The sequence below is a fragment of the Hippocampus guttulatus genome, chromosome 7, assembly GCF_054856545.1.
Source record: "Hippocampus guttulatus isolate MCC_2025c chromosome 7, RoL_Hgut_1.0, whole genome shotgun sequence".
In the NCBI taxonomy this organism is placed as follows: Eukaryota; Metazoa; Chordata; class Actinopteri; order Syngnathiformes; family Syngnathidae; genus Hippocampus; species Hippocampus guttulatus.
The window spans coordinates 13,708,637-13,735,253 of NC_141267.1; the positions used below are offsets into that span (position 1 = coordinate 13,708,637).

At 43.4% G+C, this 26,617-nt stretch overlaps 1 protein-coding gene across 4 annotated transcripts in view; it reads left to right on the top strand.

The window, feature by feature from the left end:
- The first annotated feature begins 164 nt into the window (after nt 1-164).
- osbpl9 (oxysterol binding protein-like 9) overlaps nt 165-26,617 on the top strand; it is a 29,605-nt gene continuing 3,152 nt past the window's right edge. The window contains exons 1-21 of one of the 4 annotated variants that reach the window (XM_086115531.1): nt 165-285; nt 1,243-1,293; nt 4,407-4,485; nt 11,529-11,605; nt 16,248-16,343; nt 18,535-18,582; nt 19,063-19,092; nt 19,181-19,231; nt 19,602-19,640; nt 22,013-22,106; nt 22,806-22,910; nt 23,567-23,726; nt 23,835-23,947; nt 24,031-24,149; nt 24,272-24,357; nt 25,143-25,323; nt 25,397-25,505; nt 25,754-25,864; nt 25,942-26,005; nt 26,077-26,217; nt 26,313-26,391. In XM_086115531.1, the coding sequence (XP_085971657.1) occupies nt 175-285; nt 1,243-1,293; nt 4,407-4,485; nt 11,529-11,605; nt 16,248-16,343; nt 18,535-18,582; nt 19,063-19,092; nt 19,181-19,231; nt 19,602-19,640; nt 22,013-22,106; nt 22,806-22,910; nt 23,567-23,726; nt 23,835-23,947; nt 24,031-24,149; nt 24,272-24,357; nt 25,143-25,323; nt 25,397-25,505; nt 25,754-25,864; nt 25,942-26,005; nt 26,077-26,217; nt 26,313-26,391 (1,944 nt within the window). In that variant the 5' untranslated portion in view covers nt 165-174. Of the gene's footprint in view, nt 286-1,242; nt 1,294-4,406; nt 4,486-11,528; nt 11,606-13,085; nt 13,590-13,849; nt 15,094-16,247; nt 16,344-18,534; nt 18,583-19,062; nt 19,093-19,180; nt 19,232-19,601; nt 19,641-22,012; nt 22,107-22,805; nt 22,911-23,566; nt 23,727-23,834; nt 23,948-24,030; nt 24,150-24,271; nt 24,358-25,142; nt 25,324-25,396; nt 25,506-25,753; nt 25,865-25,941; nt 26,006-26,076; nt 26,218-26,312; nt 26,392-26,617 lie in introns of those variants that run through there. The other 3 variants (XM_086115532.1, XM_086115534.1, XM_086115533.1) reach the window with 3 other exon arrangements.

The window sequence follows — 26,617 nt, forward strand, 5'->3', positions numbered from 1 at the left end:
TCAATAAAAAATAAAACGCATTATACTCAGGTATATCTCGTTTCAATAAAAAAATAAAATACATGAATCTAAGCGCAAAACCACGTTTCATTAACTTTATTGATTGGAACAACGCTTTCTCGCGACGTCACTGCAAAGGATATCCGACTCCTCCCAGTCGTCAGTGTTGTAAAGATGGCGTCTATCATGGAAGGGCCACTGAGCAAGTGGACCAACGTCATGAAAGGTTGGCAGTACCGCTGGTTTGTGTTAGACTACAATGCCGGACTGCTGTCCTACTACACGGTACGTAAATTCTCTCCCGTTTGTGACCCTGAAACGTCTCGCTGGGGGTGGGCGGCTATATGGTAGAAGTTGACGCTGGTTGTGATGAGGGCCTTTGGTGTTAGTCAGGAGTTGGGGAGTCGCAGGCAACAACAGGCGAGTCTGCTTGGTGACTGATCGTCACATGGACCAATTACGATGCTGAGTAAAGTCCAATTGGCCAATCCGGTGGCATCATTTCCTCAATACTTCCGCTTAGCTACATTGTTAGCAAAAGCTCAAATCGACAACATCTTTAACACAGAAGCGATGCTGCAAATGATTTTCAATGTTTTGGGGCTTCAGCGACAAAGAATTGTGTTCATTTTTAATACTATTTATAAATGTGTGACAGTACTCAGTTTACTAATTGAACTAAAAATGAGAGACACAGTGGGAGGAGTCGATAGCAAATGTTACTTGTTTGCTTAGTATAAATAACATGACAATGACGATGACGAGCCCGCACATTGGCAAACAGTCCCAGCTCCCAGCTGAGTACTACAATAATATCAAAGGTGCCTATGTGTGGTACGTAAATGTTATTATCAACAATTAATCACACAGAAGCATGCTTGTTGACGAGCTGGGATTCTCTCGAAACTCTTTGTGAAGTTTAATCTGAATCCATACTATTCCTGGTAGGTGTGCATGTAGTGGTGCATCATGCAGAAATCCATCAAGAAAGACAGACATTTTACTTGTGGTTTCTTGACAGAAACCGTGCCTCCTGTGAGCTCTGTCATGCCAGGAATCATGAGAAAGTCATGAAGACCTCAAATTGTTCACAGACTATCTGTGTTTGTTTGCGGTATTCTTTATGAACGCATCATTGCCGTTTAAATCCAGTTTTGCTTGGAATTCAACCCCAGGAAATGGTTATGCATGGATTATGGTAACCCTGTTTTGTAAATACAGGCTTGTTCTATTTGTTTTCAGTCAAAGGACAAGATGATGAGAGGGTCCAGAAGAGGCTGTGTACGACTTCGGGTAAGTTTCTCAATGTGAATGGCATAAATTCCACACTTTGCATAAAAGGACCTTCAATCCCAAAACGTTTCAATTAAATTGTTGTCGTGTTCCTTGAAAAAGAAGTCACTGGTACAAGAGGGGGAAAACTACAGGCACAGGGTGTCCTCACAAACATCCATGATTTTCAACAGATATGAGATGTAACTTGTTTGTAATATTATAACCAATATATTCAATCATCATGTTTTTATACTCCCTGAAACTATGTCGCCTTGTTGGTAGAACATTTCGCTACATTATAGTTAGGTGACGGCAGCAGCCAGGCAGTATCCCCCCAAATGACTAAATACGCCCCTGGGTAATGCATACCTGTCAACTCATACGGTTTAGCCATAGTTCATACGGATTTTGTGGTGCATCTTACTATATGGCCGTATCGCACAAATCATACGGATTCTGACAATTCCCCCCCCCCCCCCCCAACAGGTAGTTCCATTTGCTTTTGCCCAGAATAGTGCTAGGCTACTCGAATGCTTTCATTTCCAAAGTAAATATGAATGGATGCTGTAACTTCGAGCCGATAGGTCAGCATTTGGAGTTGGTGAAAAAAGTAACGCAGGAATACACCTCTGAACACAGTAATGCCACTAAGTAGAATGATGATTAGACATTAACCAGACATTGTATTATGGAGATCTACAATAAATATCATTGAAAATTTCGTGGGGGGGGTTGCCGTTATTTTGACATTTAAATTTTTTGGTATGTTATAAGGATTTTTTGCTCTTTATAAGGATTTTTTTGGTAGTTTATACAGGTTGGCGCTCCGAAAAGTTGACAGGTATGGCAATGAATGAGGAGACAACTTTGTCCAATTTGATAGCCTCAAGGTTTTGTTGTGCCTGTTATTCCGCCACTAGATGGCAGTATGTTAAAGCTGGCCAATTATCATTATGTAATCTTAAAATAAAAGTGATCTAAAGTTCGCGACATTGAGGTAGTGATTAAACGTGCATTCCAGCACGTGGAGCTTTGTAACATGATATGCACATAGTTTACAAAAATTCACCCACAGTTCAAGCATTGCAAAACACCGCCTTCGCCTGAGTGCGTAGCAGTTTTTTGTCCTGCCACATAACCTTAACAAGAATATAACAGCGACTTCTTTGTTCAACCAATTTACACTGCTTTGCACGTTTCATGCCAGTTTGGGGAAGCCAGTCTCGTCCAGTTATATCTTTGAACGCTACACTTGTTTGAATGTAAAGTCGCGAACACACACACACACACACACAAGCAACAACCTAAACAAACCATTGATGTGAAGAGGTTATAGTTCAGAGTACTACATTATTGCCCTTCAATAAATGATTAACCAAGTCAAACACTTTGTGCCCTGCAGTCATTTATTGATCCAAATTTACGATTTGGTCCTTTATGGTTAGGAACATTCCTTATGTGCCGACTGTTTGTACTGGGTCAACCGTAATGGAGCTAGTAAATATTATTCCATTCCATTGCATGAGTAACAGGTAAGACTACATGTTTTTACAAATATGGAATTGTTTTGCTTCGTCTCTGATGTATTTTAATCTTTTCCATCATTTGTAACATTGCTTCTTTTTTTTTTTAACATCCACTATAAATGCTACCAAGTGTATTTCATTTATACACATGTTAATAAGACTATCTTTATTTGTCTTCTGTGATTAATTTGTAGTAATTTTGGTTATTTCTGTGTAACTATAAATAATCTTTGTTGTGGGTGTGGGGGAACTATTTAAAGCCTGTCAAAATATTTGTTAGAAAGCAGCATGTAGAGCAGAGGTCACCAGTCTGTTTTTAAACTAAGAGCTACTTCTCGGGTATTAAGTAATGCAATTGGCTACCAGTTTTATACGGGTATCTGAAATTACCTTAAATGCCCGTAGGACGACACTGATCGTTTTAATGGTTGCTCACAATTATCATCAATGATTTCACAAGGTAGGAAACAAATGTGAATCTGCAGCACTTTATTTTACATAAATCCCTGAAAGTATTCCTTTTTAAAATGATCACTTTTATAACACTCCTATATCCTGTTTACCACCCCTGATGAGCAGTTAGAACAGGCAGGCCTGCTGGCTACTCGTATGTGCCTTTGGATTTACGTGTTGCCTCGAGGCTTTAAAATACCCCTCCCAACCTCCCACATACAAAATCAACTTTGTTGATCTTTTAGCCATGTTAAAATGCTAATTCGTCACTAAGAACACTCTTAAGAGTGGTGTTTTTCTCCGTTCACCCATCCTGCTCATTCTTGCTTTCTAAACACCAGCCCCTCTCAGTCCAAGAAAACGACTCGGTCCTTACTTTTCTACATCATAAAGTGAGAAGCCACCCCTATACCGCCCCGGCAGACTAAACACACCCACTTTTCCCAACAGCCACCGGGACCTTGGAAGTTGTATTTTTATGGATGGTCATTAATATTCAACTCCAATTCTGTAGGAGGCAGTAATGTGCATTAAAGGGCGGTTGCAAACTGCGTAACATCTAAAGGGAAAGACTTGACAGTAATGTATCTTGAGATTCCTGAAGCCATATCAGAATGTAATGGTTTCTTCTTGAGGCCATGCCATGCCTTTGACCCAGTTTTGTGAAAATCTGTCGTCGTTTTTTATTTTTTACTTGGTAGGAAACATGCTAACATAAATATGAAACGCTAAACTCCTCAGTTGATGTCCAGCCGTCAGGATTTGCCGATTTACGGCCCCTTCCTTGGTTTGTGCAGTAAGCAGCTGTGAGTCACACACCCAGTTAGGTTGCCAGCAGTTTTGTTCCTCTGCAGTCCTTTTAATCTGTTGGCTGCCTGTCCCTTGTGTGTCTGTTCCTCTCCTCCTCTCCCCGCCTTTCTCCTCCTCCTGCTTTCCAAAATCCCACCCCCTCCTCTTCATACTTTTTCCTCCCTCCGTCACTCCAAAGGGCACAAGGATTTTGTGCGTGTGAGGGAGAAAGATATGGCAGGAGGGGATGAGCTTTTTTTGAAGCAGTTGAGATAGGAGGAAAGGTAATTTCTAAAGGAGAGGAAAGGAAAGTGAAGTGGGTCGTGTCTCTCTCACGCTCGCTCACTCTTTCCTCTTGCCCAGGGCGCTGTGATCGGCATCGATGACGAGGACGACAGCACATTCACCATTACAGTGGACCAGAAGACTTTCCATTTCCAAGGTGAGCTGACTCTCTTTTAATTTGGCCATCTTTTTCCATTGCCGGCTCTCTTTCTCTGTGGTTACCCCCCCCCCCCCCCACCTACACTCTCCATTGCTGCTGTTCATTTGCTCGCTTGCCCCATCAGTCTCTCTCACTCTTGCTCCCTTTCCCTCCCCGTCTTATGAAAGACTTGGATCAGTCTTGTCGAATGCCAGGAAGCGTGCACAGTCAAAGCGTGCTGTAAGCAATTTGAAGCTTTTCTCCCGTCCAGTGGAACATGGCCTTGCCTCATGAAGTTGGATGAAGGAGATTTGTTCCGCTGCCCACTGCGTAGATTCCGGGAACAGAAACAAGGGAGCAATCTGTTTTCCTCAGCACTCCTGAGTGCGAAGATTGCTGCTTGTGTGTGGTGCAGCTGCGCCTCTGGGACTAATAAGGGAATACTGCTGAGCTAGAAGCTGAGCTCAGGTCTTCGCTGGCTGCCGCCTCTACTCGTCCTTCACTAGAAGCCTGCCGCTCCTGGCAGCGTTAAAAAAAACAAAACACAGTTTGTCTGACCATCGGGACAGGAATTGCTCCCAGCAACGGCATCACCCCTCGGCAACCACATCCTAGCCGTGCCAACCTTTCCCTCTTCTCGAGCCAGTGCACCGCAGGCACTTTTTCTTACAGCACCCCACCAGGTTTTGAGCTAGCAGCAGTCCCGTTTCCTTTGCATCCGTTCTTGCATCCCTCCACTGGTGTACATTTATTCTTCTCACTGCCTACCACCTCACCTCCCATTTCATCACCAGCAGCCACCCGCCACAGTCCATGGGCCCCCTGCCCCTCTCACATCCTCCATGCCCTCTCCCATGTCTGTTTTTCGAAGCTGTATGCTGTGGTTCTACAAACGGAAGGGTAAGGAGAAAACCGCCCCTGGCTTGGTCCACATGCATGTCAACAACTAAGACGGAGAGGAAGAGGATTTTGATTACGTGTCATCAGGGATTTATAGTTCAGGCAGAGCGGTGTGTCCTGTGTCGCTTAGGCGTATTGGTTTTGTTGCAGCAGCTCAAGGGTATTTTTGTGCTTTGCAAGGTAGATTTGTTTAGTCCGGTGTGATAGTGAATGGGCTATGTGCAGTCTTACACATCCACTTATTGTTGGCTAATTGAGAAAGTATGACAATGCTCTGTTTTATTTTATTTGGTGGAGACATTTTCAGGACTGAAGTAATTGTGCACAAATATGTTTGAAGTCAGGGTATGATAACTCATCTCAGAATCTTAACTGATCTTCTCTATTCATTAAGTAAGTAAAGTTAAGAGTAATTTTTACAGTATGTGCTTTGCACCCCCCACGAGCCAAAACGGTGCATTCTGATTAATTTTGCATTTTCGGAATATGAAATAAGCAGAAATATCCACTTGTTTTAATCCATCCCACCAGGCGGCCATTTTGCCACTTGCTGTCAACTGAAAAGGACTTCACAGTGCCGAAGGGCTTGGGTAACGACCGTCATGGCTCACCTATATTCTGGGTTTGGTCATGTGACATTCACAAGCAGAGCCCTTAGGCACTGTGGTATCATTTTCTTTCAACAGCATGTGGCAAAATAGCCAGCCCCCTGAGATGAATAAAAACAAGTGGATTTTGCTGTTTAAGTTATACTCCGCAAACACAAGATTAGTCAGAATGCCATGTTTCAACTCATGAGGGCTCATTGAACATATTATTGTAAATAACATTTTAGATTTGACTTCGCCTTTGAGTTGTGTTCAACTCCTGCAATCAATATGATTCTCCTCAGTACGTCCCCCTTTTTATAATAACATTCCCAAAATGAAGACAACTTCTGTGAAATGATTTATTTTCCAACATCCATCCCCTAGTTTGGATGATGGCGGGTATTTGATGTCCAAACTGACTAGGCCATCCCATGTGCTGTTGTTGGGGAAATGAGTGGAAAATAAGCATGAGATATATGTTGTACATTAAGAGAGGCTTTTAGCTAGGAGATGTGATGCACAGGATGTTGTGCCGAGGAGATTCTTCTGTCGCAGTAAAATGATCCTGGTCCTAGGGTGCTGGATTGTCAGTCCCTCTGAATCCTCAGTACTATGAATATAGGGCTGTGTGTTTTATTTTTTTCCTCACACAGACCCCTGTCAAATTGTTCTTTAGCTAACTAGGTTTTTTTTTTCTGGGATTAATGCACGATGCCTCCTGTGGGACGATCCAGTTTATAAGCAGAAGTGTAGTTGTTATTCAGCTGCTGTGCCAGCTTCGATTGTGTCTCCGTCTCTACTGTGCTTTTATTTAGAGGAGCATCCATTATTAACCAGCCCCTCTCTGCTGGCGGTGTCTGAGTTACCTGAGAGCCTTTTAGCATCCCCTTTTCCTCCACTCTCATTCACCTCCTGTTATCTACCGTCGCCATCCTTCCTGTCTTCACTGTCCACTTTTGTCAGACGCAAGAGCACTCCTCCTGACTGTTCCGTGCCGTGTCTTGATATGACCCACATGGGCTCAATTTTCAATAACACCCCCCAGCATTTTGTCTGGTAGTTACCCATGAGCCGTTCAGCCCAAATGAACACATGTGATCGGCATTTATATTCATCCCACTATGCTGCATTGTCATTGCAGCACAGTGTGGGTCTTGGCAGTGTTGATAGGTACGCCGTCCCCCTGGAGCATGCACACAAACATCAGCCGCTGGAAAGATGGAGGGATGAGGAAAGAAAAGGGCGGGACGAATAATTCAGATGCATTTTGGACAGATGGGGGACAGCAGATGCTAAGCATTTGAAACGGAAACGTTAAGTTCAATAGCCTGACCTCTTTACATAGAAATCGCTCCAATTCATGTGTTTTGCTGAAGACGAGATTTATTTTACTTTTTGAAGTTTACATTTTTCCTCTTAAATACATGAGGCATTACAAAAGTATGCTTTTTTTGAAGTTCGAAGTGTCTGCCATTAAGTGTGCATAGTGAGAACATTACACAGCGAAGCCACATTTGGCCTGTGGTGATGAAGAATTAATACATTTATCGTCTTCATTATAACCAATTGTTCCTGCTAAAATACCAACGCTACACAAATCATTGGGTCAAAGTTGGTTCAGAACTTTTTCAGTCTAATCACCCCTTCCGTGAGTCGTCACCTTACCGTGTTGGAGGGGTTTGTGTGTCCCAATGATCCTAGGAGCTAAGCTGTCTGGGGCTTTATGCCCCTGGCAGGGTCTCCCATGGCAAACAGGTTCTAGGTGAGGGGCCAGACAAAGCACGGCTCAAAGACCCTTATGATGAGAAAAATATATGGACCAAGGTTTCCCTTGCCCGGACGCGGTTCACCGGGGCCCCCCTCTGGAGCCAGGCCTGGAGGTGGGGCTCGTTGGCAAGCGCCTGGTGGCCGGGCCTACACCCATGGGGCCCGGTCGGGCACAGCCCGAAGAGGCAACGTGGGTCCCCCTTCCCATGGGCTCACCACCCATGAGAGGGGCCAAAGGGGTCGGGTGCAATGTGAGCTGGGCGGCAGACAAAGGCGGGGACCCTGGCGGTCCGATCCTCGGCTGCAGAAGCTAGCTCTTGGGACATGGAATGTCACCTCTCTGGCAGGGAAGGAGCCCGAGCTGGTGTGTGAGGCAGAGAATTTCCGACTGGATATAGTCGGACTTGCCTCCACACACAGCCTGGGTTCTGGTACCAGTTCTCTCGAGAGGGGTTGGACTCTCTTCCACTCTGGAGTTGCTCACGGTGAGAAGCGCAGAGCAGGTGTGGGCAAACTCATTGCCCCCCGGCTCAGTGCCTGTACATTGGGGTTCACACCGGTAGACGAGAGGGTTGCCTCCCTGCGCCTTCGGGTGGGTGGACGGGTCCTGACTGTTGTTTGTGCATATGCACCAAACAGCAGCTCAGCATACCCACCCTTTTTGGAGTCCTTGGAGGGTGTGCTGGAGAGTACTCCTGCTGGGGACTCCCTTGTTCTGCTGGGGGACTTCAATGCTCACGTGGGCAATGACAGTGAGACCTGGAGGGGCGTGATTGGGAGGAACGGCCCCCCCGATCAGAACTCGAGTGGTGTTTTGTTATTGGACTTCTGTGCTCGCCACGGATTGTCCATAACGAACACCTTGTTCAAGCATAAGGGTGTCCATATGTGCACTTGGCACCAGGACACCCTAGGCCGCAGTTCAATGATCGACTTTGTAGTTGTATCATCGGATTTGCGGCCGCATGTTCTGGACACTCGGGTGAAGAGAGGGGCGGAGCTGTCAACTGATCACCACCTGGTGGTGAGTAGGCTCCGATGGTGGGGGAAGATGCCGGTCCGTCCTGGCAGACCCAAACGTATTGTGAGGGTTTGTTGGGAGCGTCTGGCGGAATCCCCTGTCAGAAGGAGTTTGAACTCCCACCTCCGACAGAGCTTTTCCCATGTTCCGGGGGAGGCGGGGGACATTGAGCCTGAGTGGACCATGTTCCGTGCCTCTATTGTTGAGGCGGCCAATCTGAGTTGTGGCCGTAAGGTGGTTGGTGCCTGTCGTGGCGGCAACCCCCGTACTCGCTGGTGGACACCAGCAGTAAGGGATGCCGTCAAGCTGAAGAAGGAGTCCTATCGAGCCTTTATGGCCTGTGGGACCCCAGAGGCAGCTGACGGGTATCGACTGGCCAAGCAGAACGCAGCTTCGGTGGTCGCCGAGGCAAAAACCAGAGCGTGGGAAGAGCCTGGGGACTCTGAGGTGGGCTCTCCTATCTCTGTGGTTGAAGTCACCGATGTGGTTAAAAAGCTGATCGGTGCAGCGTCTGCTGTGATGCGGACGTTGTATCGGTCTGTCGTGGTGAAGAAGGAGCTGAGCCAAAGGGCGAAGCTCTCAATTTACCGGTCGATCTACGTTCCAACCCTCATCTATGGTCACGAGCTATGGGTCGTGACCGAAAGAACGAGATCCCGGTTACAAGCGGCCGAAATGAGTTTTCTCCGCAGGGTGTCCAGGCTCTCCCTTAGAGATAAGGTGAGAAGCTCGGTCATCCGGGAGGGGCTCGGAGTCGAGCCGCTTCTCCTCCACATCGAGAGGAGCCAGATGAGGTGGCTTGGGCATCTGATTCGGATGCCTCCTGAGCGCCTCCCTGGTGAGGTGTTCCGGGCATGTCCCACCGGGAGGAGACCCCGAAGAAGACCCAGGACACGCTGGAGAGACTATGTCACCCAGCTGGCCTGGGAACGTCTCGGGATCCCCCGGGGAGAGCTGGAAGAAGTAGCTAGGGAGAGGGAAGTCTGGGCTTCCCTGCTAAAGCTGTTGCCCCCGCGACCCGGCCCCGGATAAGCGGTAGATGATGGATGGATGGATGGATGGATACATGAGGCATTACAAAAGTATGCTTTTTTTGAAGTTCGAAGTGTCTGCCATTAAGTGTGCGTAGTGAGAACATTACACAGCGAAGCCACATTTGGCCTGTGGTGATGAAGAATTAATACATTTATTGTCTTCATTATAACCAATTGTTGCTGCTAAAATACCAACGCTACACAAATCATTGGGTCAAAGTTGGTTCGGAACTTTTTCAGTCTAATTTCATATTTGATTAAAGAATTTAAGAAAAAAAGAATTTCCACACTAGTTTGATGCTCTTGGTTTTATTCCCCTTCATCTTGTTTCCGTTCTGTGCATTAAAAAGTAAACCTTTCATGCATCTGTCTGGTTTTTGAAGACATAATGTGTCTGAGCACATTAACATGATTGCACTATTCCTTTCTTCAGGAGAAAAGAAATCCAAAAATGTGCTAGTCAAAGCTTGTATTCTCTGGCAAAATGTATGGAGAATGGAGCTAAATAACATTAGCCTCAGTAACCTCTTCCTCTGGAGAGTCTATTTAGGCTGAGGGAGAAGCGAGGGGCTCTCTGAATGGGTTGGCCTGAGCCTAAGCTGTCTATTTCGTTTGTTCAAAAGCTTCTTGGCACTGTTCAGCCTGTCTTAACTCATCAATCCATCAGGTGATGCGCCGTCTTAGTGTTACGATTGCTGATATCAAATGGATTAGACCATTACCTGATGTCTGGTACATGCCACAGCAAACCTAAATTATTAGCATTAGCAATGGCCAAAATATATTTTTTTAGATTTCTGCAATGGTTAGTACTCATACACCGGTAGGTTGAGTGTTTCATCTAAAATGTCTACCTGTTTTTCTTTGGGGGGGGGGGTTCCAAAATGTTTTATTTCTTAATTCTCAGAGCAGTCCAGTGAAGCGGCACAAATTTGTGTTGAAAAGGTAAATTCAGTGTGAAATTCTTTATTCCTGTTCGAAACATTTCCACAAACTAGGACTGAGCGATTATCGGCGGGCGTAGACAATAACCACAGTTGTTTTGATCGATGTTGAACTCACAATAACATTATTATTCATTGATTTCAAAACTTTATTCATTCAACTTCTAAAAATCAACTGCTCAAAACGACCTTCATTAGCCACCTACCCGTTCATCAAAACACAAACAACTTGGTGTATTCAGGGCACTTCCACAACCTTGGGAACTTGCAAACGTGCCACGTCATTCCGCAGATTCATTGTTTTTCTTCAATTATAATGTTTTTGCTCTTGAGAAGCCAAAATTGAATTCATGATTAAAATTCATTTAATTACTCATTTCAAATTGAAATAGTCCACATTAAAGCACCTGATTATGTTGGATGGTCTCTTCTCATGAATTTAAATGACGGTGTTGAGCACTCCCGGTGCCTCTGGTACCACAAGCCATGCCCATGTTATCGGGTTGTTTTGGGTCAATGTTCAATGTCAGCCTGTTTGAGGGTGGTGTGTGTGTGCGTGTGTGTGTGTGCAATGAAGGTGTAGCTTTGTCTTGCTCTATTTCACCCAAATGTAAACATTTCAAGCATGTGACATCACAGTGCAGATTGTCTTGCAGTGCATAATTTAAACGCCATCCTAAAAATGTCTACTTAGATTGTTTTATCACAGACTGCATGTTTTCAATGTCCAAATATGTAATGTCTACTGATAAATCCATGTAAGAAATATAGCTCACAGGGCGTGTCTGTATGCTTGTGGCCGCAGCCAGAGATGCAGACGAGCGAGAGAAGTGGATCCACGCCTTAGAGGGAACGATCCTGCGGCACACCCTCCAACTCCGGGTAGGAAACCATGCATGTGTTTTTATAAATATTTGTCAGTGTGTGTTTTTAATCCTTTTAATTCCGACACAATAAGACCCATTTAGCTGCGGGGTTTTGGTTTTAATGCCTCCTAATGCAAATTTCTTATTTCTCCCTGTTGGTATTTTACAATTTTCCACTGGAAAAGATGATGCACGTATCCTGCAGGTTGTGGGAGGATCTCAGTCTTATGCTGAGCTCAGACTACACGATTGTTGCCGGATTTGAACCCGACAGACATGTCGCAGGCAAACGATCACTGTCGTGGCCAATTCTTTGAGTCATGAGTTGTAAAACAAACGTCGTTACCTTGTGTAGTGTGACATAGTCAAGGACTGTCACGACCACCACACAGAAAGTCTGGTGTGTCAGAATTGTTTTTTTTTTTTTTTCCATAATTGAATTTATGACTAAGAGAGACTGCGGCAGTCAAGAACAGAATGTACACTGCAAAGTCTGGTATAGTGTGAATGAGAAGTAACCAAGCACAAGCGGTAGTCTTCTACATTTCCTTGTGTCCATCATGCGTCATCAGAGGTACTGTAATGATGTGGGCCCAGTGCAATGTATAACAATGTATTTACCTTGTAATTTTTTTTTTTTAATCTTTACACTTTTATGACGTTTCAGAATGTTAAAGTGTGATTTATGAAGTCAAGCCATCAGAAATGATGCACTCCTTGTGCGGCAGGCTTTAATTACATTGTTGCCGTCTATGCCTACTCTGAACCCCTCCGCTCTGCTCCCAATGAGCAGCTTTTGCGATGAGCACATTGTGTTCTTAACCAGATTGGTCAACAAATTTGGACAGAAGAGGTTTTAGCTTAACATCAGTCAGACTTGTCTGTGTACTCTTAAAAACAAAGAAACAATGTGGAGGAATCTAAAATGGCACAGGAAGCTTAGTGGACTTTTGGTGGACTTTTCTTAGAAGGAATTATATGGTTTGAGTGTTTGAATAGTCATGGTTTAATTTTTGGCGGTGTTTTGTGTGTCAGTTTTACAGTAGACATCAACTGGGAGTAACTCGAGTATCTTGAAACAAGCACTGTTTGACTCTTATTTGGAGTGTTGTGTGCACAAGGACAAGCACTAAGGAATAGTTTGTTTCACTTAATACGTTTGAATTTGTTTAAAGCATGCAGGACCAGCAAATGTTTTATTTATGCATTTATTTGTTTGTTGGTTGGTTGGTTGATGTTGTATGACCAAGATTAGTTTTCTTTCTCCTCCCTAAAACCTAATTGTATTTTTATTCCATCATATCATTAAGAGGTTCCATTGTTAATGCTTCCCTTTTTTTTTCTTCTTCTTCTTTATTTGCTCTTCACCACCACCACCAACGCCCATTGAGGTGTAAAGCCTTCTGATGAGCTTAAGTGCATTGCTCAGTATATACACATACAGACACACACGCACACACAGGCCTATGCTGTTGTCATAGCGTCATGTGATGCACTCTTTCCAATCTCGGAGCTGCTTGCTGGTCCAACCAAACATCTGCCCCGGCTGCCTCAGCCAATAGGAGCAAACATTAGTGATACTTGCCCCTGTCAGTGTTTGCTGCTCCTTTCGTGTGTTTTCTCCACTGCCTACGTGAAAGGAAGTGCGCCTTTCCTGCCAGGAGAGGGTCGCGGATTAACTCTGTCTCATACTAAACGCCCTGCTGATAGAAGATAAGACAGGATCAACTGTGGCTGCCTGGCTGACTCGCTCTGAAGGTTGCTGCAGTGAATATTGTCGTATTGCGGTGCAGCCCAAGAGTTTATTGTTCCTTTAAGAAAGAGCGGGAGGAGGCAAGAGTGAGAAAGAGCACCAACTTGGACCAGAGCCTTGTTTGCTGTCGGAGGAGGGAAATGACGGTGCATAACAAGAGGCAGAAGAAAAATCCCGTGTCAGGTTTACATGGCCCGATGGACTAAATCTGCGTAGTTTAAACATGTCTATTGGAGGGCGGAACCCTGTAAGTAACACACAAAAACATTTCTGCATCACAGCAACAACTTAAAACGTTTGCAGTGCGGTGTTGGGACAAACATGGAAAGATAAACACAAAAGGGGCAGGGTGTGAGAGCAGTGTTGTTTGTCAAGTCTGGTGGTGTGAGTTTGTTTTTGTGTGTGAAGTCTTTCCCAATGTGAATGTGGCACCAGCACTCACAGATTTGACGACATCTTCCGTGAAGTAAGGGGGAGTGCAGGGGCATGCCGGTGCATGTTATATTAAGAAAACGTGATGGTGTGAGCATGTGACGTGTCTGCAGAATCGTGTTTACAGTCTAAAACAGCAGCTTTGTAATTGTATACTTGACTTGTGACCGATATATGAGCTGTTTCTCGGCCAAATTTGGGGTGTCTTTTAACCATTGGTATCTTTTAACCATGCACACTAAGAGGAATGAATGCAGAAAATCACGACGCACTCGCTGATTAATTCATTACTTTCTATTATCTGTTTGTTTTTAATAAAATACTTGAGGGCTATTTTTCTTATTGGGCAAAAAAGCAGGACGATTAATCACAATTCCATTCACTTTGGAATAGCCCCACTTTTTGACCTTTTGCCACATTTTAGGCTTCAAACATTTACAAGATTTAAAATGGAATTTTTCTTTGAATGTGAAGAATGAACAATTTACAAATTCCAAAAACAACTTAAAGGGAAGGTGCAATCGAAAACTATACTACTACTCCGCAGTAAAGTTTTAAACCACTTCCTGAGCAGGGTTAAATTTGCTCCGGTTTAAGCTGTTTTCAGGGGCCACGCCGGTATAACTTTGTATGTGTGAACACTCTACGGGGGTAGCCCCGGTGCTACACCGGAGTAAAAGTTGCTGTGTGAACACCCCTTTCGAGTCCTCAGGCGCGAATGCATGTTTTGGAATTTGTGAGGAAGCCAGAGCACCCATAGAAAACCCATGCAAGCACGAGGAGAACATGTAAACTCCCTACAAGAGTGCCCGAGTCCAGATTCTAACCCCCAACCTCAGAACTGTTTGGTGGATGTGCAAAACTCCTCCACCGTGCCGCCGCATATTTGTTTCGCTCGTCAAAATGATTGCGCAGTTTGGATAAGTACAGCGCTTTATATTATGACAGTGTTCAATGCATTTAATCACGTAAATTGACCTCAGTAGTGTTGATGTGCATTTCTTTTTGTTCAGGCTCCAATGCAGCCACCTACTTTTTCCCGTCATGTTGACAGTGAAACCACCTTTGCCCCCCTTTGAGGAAGTTTGGCCAGTTCGCCGCAGGCTTGATGGAAGCTGAGCTAGCACAGACTTTGTTCCCTATAAAGAGAGTGCACTTTTTACTTTTAAATAGATGACAAGGGCGGCGTTTGGCTGCTCATGGCTTTTCTTCACGTCCCCGTGAGATGCACTTTAGCAGGAGGAAAAAGCCCTGCAGGTCCACGACACGCCAGCACTGAGCGACAGAACAAAATCAGAGCAGGCGTATCGGCCGCAAAGGTTTGATTACGTGATTGGATTCCATGTGAGTGCTGCTGTGCAATGTGTGGCCGGCTGCTCAGCAGACCCAACATCTGCTGTTCTTCTTGCGAAATGATCTGCCTGGATTTTAATATATTTTCTCTGTTGTTTGAGGCAATTGTGTGTGTGTGTGTGTGTGTGTGTGTGTGTGTGTGTGTGTGTGTGTGTGTGGTCGCGCGTGCGCGTGTAGTTTTTTTTAGGGAAGTCTTATTTGTGCACATTAATCTGCACTTTTTCCTCTTTTTGTGTCAGCTGAGTTTTTCTGGTAAGAGTGGAACTTCCAAAGGCTAGCACACGCTGTTTTGTGATGCTGCTCAACTTATAAGTTAGTCTAAGTAAAAAATAAAATAAATTAAAAGGAATAAAAATGAAAGAAAAAGTGATTTTGCCATTGGCGTCCCCTTATTTTCATGTATGTCATTATGCTTTCAGCTCCATGCCTTTTATGTTAACATATGTTTAGTTCAATGAATTAGTCAGAACACTGAGCAGCCAGGCACTTAGTAACCTTTCTGTTTTAATGGTTATAATCACACTTTTCCTCCTTACACTCACCGTTTCCGTTCTGGCGGCTGCTGCTGACCTGATGCCACGCGCGGTGATGGATTAATCTCCTTTGGATTTTGGGGCATATTTTCCCAGAGCATTTTGCTAACACTGCAAATTTCGACCACTTTGCAGGTTGACTTTCCAGAGTTTCCACTGTACTTCAAGGAAAGCAAGACAGATGCCCCAGTTCATCCCTCTCTGCCATTCATCTTGTGATGACCTTCTAATGGGCATTATGTAATTCAATTGTCCCTAACTGGATTGCTCTGTGCCTGGATTAAGTCTGTTTTTAATCAACCAACAATTATGTGCAGCGCGGTCAATTTGCGGGCGCACATACACACTTTCAGCTGCCCTGTCTTGGTTGCCTTGATTGTATTTCTGAGAACCTGAATGCTCTGATCCCAGACAGACCTGCTGGTCTGTTGCACAGGCAAGGCTGCAAACAAAGGTGTTTGTATGAAAACCGGTGTGGTGTGTTACTGGAAGATTCTCCCAAACTGTTGATGTTTGTGTAGACTTTTGGTTGGATTGTCCTAATAATCTGCTAACCTTTTTTTTAAATGTCCTTTTTCCAAACACAGGAGACGGAGACGGGATTTGTACCGAGTGTCCAAGACTTTGACAGAAAACTTACAGAAGCCGATGCCTATCTACAGATTCTGATTGACCAGTTAAAGGTAGAACAGCAAATACCCTCTTGGAACACACAGAGCTGACCTCGCTTACATGCAGTATATCACACTTAGCCGTTTGAGTTGCTACCATACTTTTTGTCTCTATAGTGGAACCTTGATCGTACGAATTGAATCGTACGAAAACCAAACAGATATATAAAATAATTCATTCTAAAAATATTCTATAGTGACAGCTCTAAACAAGATACAGTTTTTACAGGACTATGAATATGAATCGCTGTTCAAAAAAAACTGACAGAACTCACATTTAAATTCTCATTATCTATGACAATATGAGGTTTTCTACATTTGGCTCGGTATCGTCAATTTTTCCCCACTGGACATAATGCCATGGCAAAAAAAGGATTCAAGGATATAGCTGTGGAAATCATAAAACTGGACTGGAAATGTTATAAATCATGTCAACTTTCCTAACTGTTATAAAAATGACCATGACCATGTTAAGACCTGAAAACAAAAGCAAAAAAATAGGAAAAGTCAAAAGCGCCATTCCAAGTGATTCTTTCTGTCCTATTGTGTAAAATATAGTCCAACAGATTATAACAGATAATGCACATACAAACACTACAGTCAGAATGCTTTGAATGTACCGTATTTTCACGACCATTCGACGCACCGTATGGTTGGGCGCAGTCTCATTAATGGGTGCTATTTCTGTATTTTACACATAGACAAAACGCACTGTATTATTGGGCGCGATTTTAAAGTGGTAAAACATACGGCAGCTTAAACATACGGCATGCATGCGCGCACGCTAAAAACACGTTAGCTTGTAGCATACGGTAGCATGCCAAGACATACAGATACAAGCTAAAAACACGTTTTTAGAAAGGCAACGAAGCAAAACGGAGTTCCGTTGTATTTTATTTAGCCATCGTACAATGTACTCACGTTTTTCGATCAATCATCACCCAGAAATCCATCAAAGTCCTCATCCTCTGTATCAGAATCGAACAATTGTGCAAGTACCGGTAATCCATCAAAAACGCCGTGTTCCCTCTCGTTGTCAGTCACTCTCATTGCACAGAAATGATGCCGGCTTTGCCAAAAACTCGAACAACAGTGCAAGCAGACACGTTCGTCCAAGCAGCCACAATCCATTCGCAAATGGTGGCGTAACTCGCCCGGCGCTGCCTCTCACTCTTTGTAAAGTTGTGTTTGCCATCGATCATTCATTGTTCCCATGCCGCTCGCAACTTTACTTTGAACGCCCGGTTGATGCCGATGTCCAGCGGTTGGAGTTCTTTAGTCAAGCCTCCGGTAATAACGGCAAGCTCAGAGTTCATTTGCTTGACTTGGTTTTTCACCGCTGCTGTGAGATGGGCACGCATGCCAAAAGCATAACCGATGGCTTGAAGTTTGAACTGAGCTTCGTAGGCGTGTCTCTTTGTAGAATTTATTTTCGGGGGTTCTTAGAAACCAAAACCGAAGTTGTTTTGCAACAATGCACATAGCCACACTCTATACAGGTGTTGGTACCTGCTTGTAGCGTCGCTTTAGCATCCACTTACACGCCCACCCTTCACTCATTGGCGGCCTGCTTCCCCGCATGCCTGTCACTCACGTCTGCCTTTTCTCTCTCTTTCTCTCCATATATTATATATACACGCCCACCCTTCACTGATTGGCCGACTTCTTTGCCGCATGCCTGTCTACAGTCACTTCCGCCTTTTCTCTATATAAACAGCGTGTCGGCTGTCAGTCAGGTTTTGGAACTCAGCGCATAGACAAGACGCCCCGCATCATAAGGCGTCCTGTCCATTTTGGAGAAAATTTTAGACTTTTAATGGCGCCTTATAGTCGTGAAAATACGGTACTTCACTTAACATCTGATTAATATTCTTGAACAACACATCTCCGTACTGTCAAAAAATAAAAGGAAAGGAAATTCAAAACACAAACAAAGAGTTAATACTTTGATGCTCGCCGACCTGAGGTCTCACACTATGTCCTGATTTTATTCATGGCATCGGTTCAAACGACATAGTTCTGCATGACAGTCTCCATTAAGATAAGGTTGCTCGCCTTTTATAGGCTTCAAAGTCTGGAATAGTGTAGGCATTTAAAATAAAAATATATTGCTGAAGCAATATGAGTAGAATCTCCGAGAAGCATGTTGCAGTAGCACAAAATGCAGCCAGTGAATTCATTGTGATTTTTGTCGTTCTCCCAGCTTTTTGATGAGAAGATCAAGGACTGCAAAGAGGATGAGTCTCGCAGGGTGAGTACCAGCAAATGCTCTCCTTTTTATCTGCTCTCTTTTTTCTGGCCACAATCACAGAACGCAGTCTGACCACGAATGTACAAGAAAGAGAGATGTTTTTTTCCATTTCAAAAAGGTTCATTTGAAAAAGCAAAAAGCCAAAGGAACAAAGAGCTGCTCAAAACAGCTTATGAATGTGTGCGGACAAAATCGGCATGCAGTCAAGTTTGCTTGCTGTCCAGTTTGGTACGATTTAACCCGAAGGCAAATACTTTTTATTTGATGAATTAAGGCCGGTTATCACTGGAATTGCTCACCATGTGAATGTTAAGCACGTTTCACGAGCAGTCAGCGGAGCACATCGGCAGTCAACATCCCCCCCCCAAAACTCCCAAGGTCACACAGAAAATAAAATCCTTTTTCTTTTTTTTCTTTTTTTTCTTTTTTTACTATTTTCTTCATGTTGGATTTTATAGCATTTCACATATTGTCTTTCAGAAAATTGAAAATTTGAAGGAGACTACTTGTGTAAGTCCAAACTTAACACACTTTCCTTCCTGTATTTCAGTTCTTGCTTACTAATTTCCTTGTTACGCTGGCTTTTTTTTCCCCCCAGAGTATGGTAGAGTCCATCAAGCACTGTATTGTTCTGCTGCAAATTGCCAAGGTAAGTGTGATACCTTGCTACCTGCTCGCTTTTTTTTTTTTTTTTTTTTTTTGGGGTGTTGTTGCTGCTTGGGTGTGACAGTTCCCTGTAATCATCATGTGACCACATCTGTGTGTATTTCTGGGGTAGTTAACAGCTTTAGGTTGCCACTTGGGTCAGCGGGCATTGAGACTATAACCTAAGTAATCATTTCATCACATCAACCTTTTAAAGTGGGGAGGAAAAAAAACATTAGATAAACTACAATGATTCCATCTACTCTGTACTTACGTATTTTGTGATGTGATGAAAAGATTGCATCATGTGGCAAATTGCTAAATGACATGAAATCTACGTCAGTAGTCTAACATTGTCTTCTTAAAATTTTAAGGACCAAAGTAACGAACAGCAACACGCAAACGGACTGATAGTAAGTTTTGACGTTCTCTGTGAGGATTGAAATCAAACCTACTGCTAACTTTCTTTTTCCACTTGAATTCACCACACTGTAGGAAAGTGGATACGACGCAATCTGTTAGTGCATGCCGTCATTAAGGAGATTTGTTTCTATCTCGGTCCCTTTCCTCACATCTGCCACTATTTCCTCTGATCTTTTGAAATCATTTCCTTGATTTTATCTGTGATTTAGTCTTTATTACTACTGTTTGGGAACTATTCTCTATCGTGTGTTAGGAAAAAGGAAAAATGTGCATTGTTTGTCCATGACGTGTTTGCATGCATTGTGTGCGGGACCCACTACGGGAAGGCTGCACTGCGCTGGAATCAACAAATGCACCATTGATTTATCCTCCGCACGCTGCCTGCTTATTGACCCATCTGGCACTAATAGCTCGGCGGCCATCCTTGGAGCAGTTTATCTATCCATACTTAGTGTAAAATGTAATTATCATTTTCTATAACTCACACGTTATCAGGCAGATAAAATTTGAATGTCTGTTATTTAAGGAGGGGTTAACTACACCCCGCCCCCCCGCATGCATGTCAAATAAAGCTCATGGATGTGGAATTTTCCTGGAACACAACCAAAAATCTTTTTACCAAACATTCGCCGCTCCCAACAACGGTCACGTGCACTAAAAACAAATCACCACGTGTACTTGATGTGTATCTTGATGCTGGAGTCCCGGAAGAGCCGACATCCCACTTAATCTCCAAGACATTACGTAGAATAAAGATTTATCGATAAATAGCACAGTGTGTTCTGTCTCTAAATGATGAGCATGTTTAATTTTTTTTTTCTTTTCATAAGCTGTGCACTAAATATACCTTCACGCCTTTATAATCATTTGAACATCTGTGAGATCTCCCTCTAATGTGCACATATGGTCGATTGGACACGCGTTATTGCTACTTTCTCTTTCAATGTTATATGCCAGTCTCTGCACTCTCTATATTCCATTAATGTCTTTATGTCACCGTCAAATTACAATATATCGTTGCCCCGCTGTTTGTGGGAATAGTGAAAATCCGTGTATAATTGACGCTCATTATAAATGCCTGAGAGGGAAAAAACAAAAAACTCCCGCTGCTTTGAATGCTTCACTCCTAGCATTCCTACAATACAGACTCTTGACACCTTCACCACTGAGTAATTTTGACACAGTGACAATTACTCTCAACTGTTTCACTTTGATTTCGACACACGGTAGCATGAGTGTGAGTGGTATACTCAAGCCTTCTCACAAATATTTTCGATACACATTAATATAAGGACGAATGTTTGGGTCTAAGCATTCACAATTTTTGGGACACTAACATTTGTAATTGTGCTTGACCCACTAAGCCAGGGGCATTTTCTTATGACGGCCGCATCATATTTCTTTTGTTTTCCAACGGGCCAATCATGATGGTGAACACCAATGCAAAATCACCTCAAGATTTTGAGACAGATACACAGGAGGCCAAGCATTAGATTACATAGTTAATGACAAAATAAATGTGATAAAACTTGTCACAAGCATTTATTGAGGTGTGCTGTACAGCTATTTTTTTTCATTATTCATTTATGTTCAAAAAGGTTTAAAAGTGAAAAAGAACTCAAAATGTATACAAATTTTCTGGAAAGAAGATAACAAATCATGGATACTTTTTTCTTTTTTGGGGGGGCAGTGATAGTATTAAGCAGAATGGCTGCAAATTATATCATTGTCTGTATTTTTTTATTTTTTTAAACTCTTTGTGTTGTACTTTTTTGGGGGGCTAACAAATGAGAGGCTAACACATTTTCAGGGCTCCTATCATCTTCGGGGTGGCATCCCTGCTGATGGCTGTCCAGCACAAGAGACACTGCCCCCGGCTGGTTCTCACCGCAGGGGTGTCAACTTTAACTGATTTTAGGCGTTTGTCAATTATCTGTTTTAATACAGAGGGTTGTTCGGAGTTCAAAAGGTACTCTGTAATTGTGCTGCTGCTGTTTGCATATTGATTCATGAAATCTGTTCATGTCTGTCATTCCGGGAAGTGGAGCGAAAGGAAATTGATCTGCTCTTGCAAGGGGGTGGGTTCCATATTGGAGTTCACACATTTTGTTGCAACTTGGGTCTACCATGAGGCTGACCTCTAGTTGGTACCCAGTGGAGGGTGAAAAATATTCTTTCAGTGAGGCTTTGCCTGCAGCCATATGTGGTTATAGATATTAATATCGACCAGTCACGAGTACCCCGGGATATGTGGTCATGAACATTTTGAGTGTGTAACAGCAGTACCATGAGTGAATGTTGCTGATGTCAGGCAGATGTCCATACTTGATATGAGATTGATGGCCAATCAATTTTCCCTTAGAGCACCATCAACCCTGTGGATGGGATCTACCAGCCTCCTTTGGACACTCCTGTAGCCAACACCACGATGCCAACACAGACCACTCTCCCCACAGGTACAGTAGCTGCCGGACCTGTTCGCATACACACCTTCCTACAACTTAAAAAAAAAATGGTGCATAGAATTTACTCCATTTTATTTTGTCGGAGTTTTATGAAATTGAATCATCTGTAACCAGATTATTTTCAAGTGCGCAACCACTTAACGAAATAAAATGGAGTCAATTCAACACACCATTTATTTCAGTGAATGCACTTGCTGATTCATGAGCGTGGAGATTACATGCTGGCTCTCTGATTTCTCCTCGAAAGATTAAAGATGAAATAAAACCCTCCACCTTTGCCAAACAAAATATAGTACCGTAAATACTTCTTCAGGAAAAACACAAAGTCTGAAAAGACGTTTAAAAACGTCTTTGGGAGTGAATGAGTTAACAACCAATAAGTTTACTCTCTGTCAAATTATAAGTTTCCTGGTTGAGAAAACGTAGTACAGTATGGCATTCACTTAAAATTAGGTTCATAGTAAGAATGATAAATTGGCGCACAGTGGCACTGGTGAGAATGAATGGCACCAATAATGACTAAGAGGTGGCAAAGATACTCAACAGCCGATACAGATACTTGTGTGACTAGACTAAAATAGACTGCAGTTTCTTTCTATATGATTGATTGTTTCTACATCATATCACAGCTTCTTGGAAGCTATCATGTGTCCTTTCCTCTTCATCTGTATTTTTGTTTCGGCACAAAAGATACTTCTCAGGTGTGTAAATCGGACCAGCGACCTTCGACCTTACCTGTTGGTCCTGTCGTCACCGTGATGGGCAGTTTGCAGACTCCAACTCCCAATAGCGCAGGTGAACCATTACTACATATTTTTGCATGAGTGAAATAATCCAAACGTGCAAACCCTGCTGTGTTCATTTTTGAGTAGTTGATCGGCAGTTAATCACTGTGATCAATTAATTTCAATTTTATCAATTCAATTCTCTATTTTTTTCCCTCAGGTCGATCTATTCCAAATAGGGTTTTTTTCTATTTATTTATTTTTTGCAGCTATATACTGTATAAGAAATCCTTTATTCGTCTCGCAATGGAGAAATTCCCAATTCACAGCAGCAAAATCATGAAAGGAAGAAGAACAACAACAAAATATAGGAGGTGCTGATGTAGTTAATGATGCATCCATCTTATGTGTGTGTGTTTTTGGAGGGGGGGGGGGGGTTAGGCCATATCACCCTGCCCTAAATTGCATCCTGTTCTGTAGAAGGCTGCATGCTAGAAAGAGCCGTCATCTATACGCTTTGCCAGAAGACTGCTTAATGTCACAGTATGCGTGATGACATTGTGTTATGTCTAGCCTGCGTGCTAACACTTAGATTTTATGTCCTGTTTTTATATAATATCTCGTTTACTAATTTTTACATTGTATTTTCTTATTGTCTGTACAGTGTCCTTGGGTGGCATGAAAGGCGCTTTTAAATAAAATGCATTATTATTATCCTTGTGTCAGGGAGCGGCCCATCAGGCCCCAACAGCGGCGTCACCTCCCCATCTCTCATCCCCCTCCCCTCGCACTCGGTGCCAGACTTCTCGTATTCCTCCAGCGAGGATGAGTTCTATGACGCAGACGAGTTCTACCAGAACACAACTTCCCCCAAACACTGTATGAAGTGAGTGGCTGCTACAAATTCATGTCACAGCAACGTCCCACACTTCACTGAACTGTGTACTTATCCCTGGCCTCATTTCTCCCAACGTTACCGTCTCAATGCTCTCAGTCCCTCGGGACCCGCAGCTGCCTCACCCATCAGCAATGAAGAAACGGCATTGAAGAGACCAGACACAACAGAATCACTCAACTCGACCATGTCAAATGGCACCACAGAACCAGGTTAAAAAAGATAAAAACAAACAATTGGTTTTGATTTTTGTAATTTTCAGACAGCTACTTTACAGAGAGACTGTTGTGCTCAGATCCGTTTGACAGCCACGACGACCGTGACGATGATGGTGAAGGCGAGTCCGTGGAGGAGCACAAAAGCGTCATCATGCACCTGCTCTCGCAAGTCCGTCTGGGCATGGATCTCACCAAGGTAATGGCAATGGTTTTCTCTCCTCGCCAATCCGTGCTGTGAGCTTTTGAACTCACAACTAACATCAGTGGGCTGTTTGGATTTGCTTCTGAGCCGCAGTTTGTTTCCATCCTAATCCCCAGGTGGTCCTGCCTACCTTCATCCTAGAAAGGAGATCTTTGTTAGAAATGTATGCCGACTTCTTTGCACATCCCGACTTATTTGTAAGGTAACTGTCCTTTAACTCTGCCATAGCTGTTGTGCTTCTCATGTACTGATTCCTTCTAACAGTACGGTACAGTGTTCGGTTCAGTGCGCAATTTGCATTTTCTGTGTCGAGTACTGCGTTTCATCAAATATTTGACATCATTTCTCAAAATTTAAAGTGATGTGTGGAAAGGAGACGCACGCATTATGTCAATTTAAAACAGTTCCGAAGTGTCTTAGTGACATTTCTGTGACATGGATTAAGAATGATCACATTCTTGCTAAAATACATTTTGTGGGAATTTTCGGAAATAAATCTTATTCAACATGAAGCCTATTTAATTTTGTTTGAGTACATTAACCAGATATTTAGATTTCAAATGATGTCAGTTCTTTTGGGGCTGTAAAACACCAATTCCACAAACATCACGACTCAGGAAAATTTCAACCAAGCTACGCACTTTTTAGAACAAAACACAATTATAGAATGGGTGACAATTTTTTTTTTAAAAGTTGAACACTATTAGACAATGCTTTTTTTACGGGAGAGCGGAGGTTAAACCAAGTTTAAAACCATTTGCATCTTCAGCATCCAACTCCGTGGCCATTGGTGCACGAGCCGCAGTATAGTACCTAAACGGCGGAGCAAGACAGGTCATTTCATAGGTTGAAACACAACTAACGCTTGGGTGGACTAGCAATGGCATAAAGTCTGCCGACTGAGCTGAATTTCACCGAACTGTACCTCTTGTTGCCAAAGTTGGTTTCTGTGTATGCACAGTCATGCAATCCTTTGAATACCTGCAGTATCGCAGAGCAGCCGGATCCCCGTGAGCGCATGGTTCAAGTGGTCAAATGGTACCTGTCAGCCTTCCACGCGGGCAGGAAAGGCTCGGTGGCCAAGAAGCCTTATAACCCCATTCTGGGAGAGGTCTTCTTCTGTCACTGGGATCTGCCTTGCAAGACTGAGGAGCCCTCCACGAACGTGGTGAGCTAAGCTCTCTGTCTCTTTCTTTGAGGCTCCTATACAGTCTATATCATGTGCCGTCTTCTGTTTTCAGTCATCTTCCCCTGCTCCTGTGCAGGACACAATATCAGATGGTCCGGTTCCATGGTCTTCACCCAACAATGTGTCTTTTGTGGCAGAGCAGGTCTCTCATCATCCACCCAGTGAGTGGTAGTCTTCAATCGCCAAATACAGTAGAACGTCATCTAAAACTTCAGGGGGTGAGAGGAGGGGGGTGATTATCACCATATGGAAACAACTGAGTCTGTTGCACAACTCAAGTTTTTTTTTTTTTTAAAAAGGGTGTAATTCTTTGCGAGTAAAGTAATTTTGTCAATTTGCAATCAGACTTATGATAATTGGAGAACAAAATTTCCAAATTGTTAAATGTCTTCGTCTCCTCTTTTTGCAGTTTCTGCATTCTACGCAGAATGTTTAAGTAAGAAAATCCAATTCAATGCTCACATCTGGACCAAGTCGAAGTTCCTTGGCATGTCGATAGGCGTTTATAATATTGGACAAGGTACGTTTGACTTTTCATACACTTTCCCCATTCATGTTGTCTTATTTTGTACTGAATTGGTGACATTCTCCGTGCAGGCTGCGTGTCATGTTTAGAGCACGATGAACATTACATCCTCAACTTCCCCAATGGATATGGCAGGTGCGTGCTTTGCCATTTCCCCGCGGTTGTGTCGTCCACGCACGTTTGACTGACCTGAGCCGTTTGTGCAGGTCCATTTTGACCGTGCCCTGGGTGGAGTTGGGCGGGGAGTGCAACATCTCATGCTCCAAATCAGGCTACAGCGCCAACATCGTGTTCCACACCAAACCCTTCTACGGAGGCAAGAAGCACAGAATCACAGCAGAGATTTTGTAAGAACAACCCTGATTCATTTACAGACTTCAAAAGCCCCTTGGCATTTTTTGGGGATGGCATCATCACCTGTATTGTTGATCGTCTATCGCAGTGCACCAAATGATAAGAAGTCTTTCTGCTCCATTGAAGGCGAATGGAACGGAGTGATGTTTGCCAAGTGGGCCACAGGAGTGAGTTCTCCCTCAGGTTTTCACAAGACTACTCATGTCAAAATACATTTCTTTTCCCGCTGCTGAGAGACAGGTTTTCACCCTTAGGCTAATGTTTGTGATTTTGTAGCTTTGATTTCGGACTTGTTCAACGCGGAACCGTTGTCCACTGTAGCCGAAAATGTTTTATTCTTATTCCGACGTCTAAGAGCAGCTATCGTTGCTCAATGGATTTGAATCCAATAGG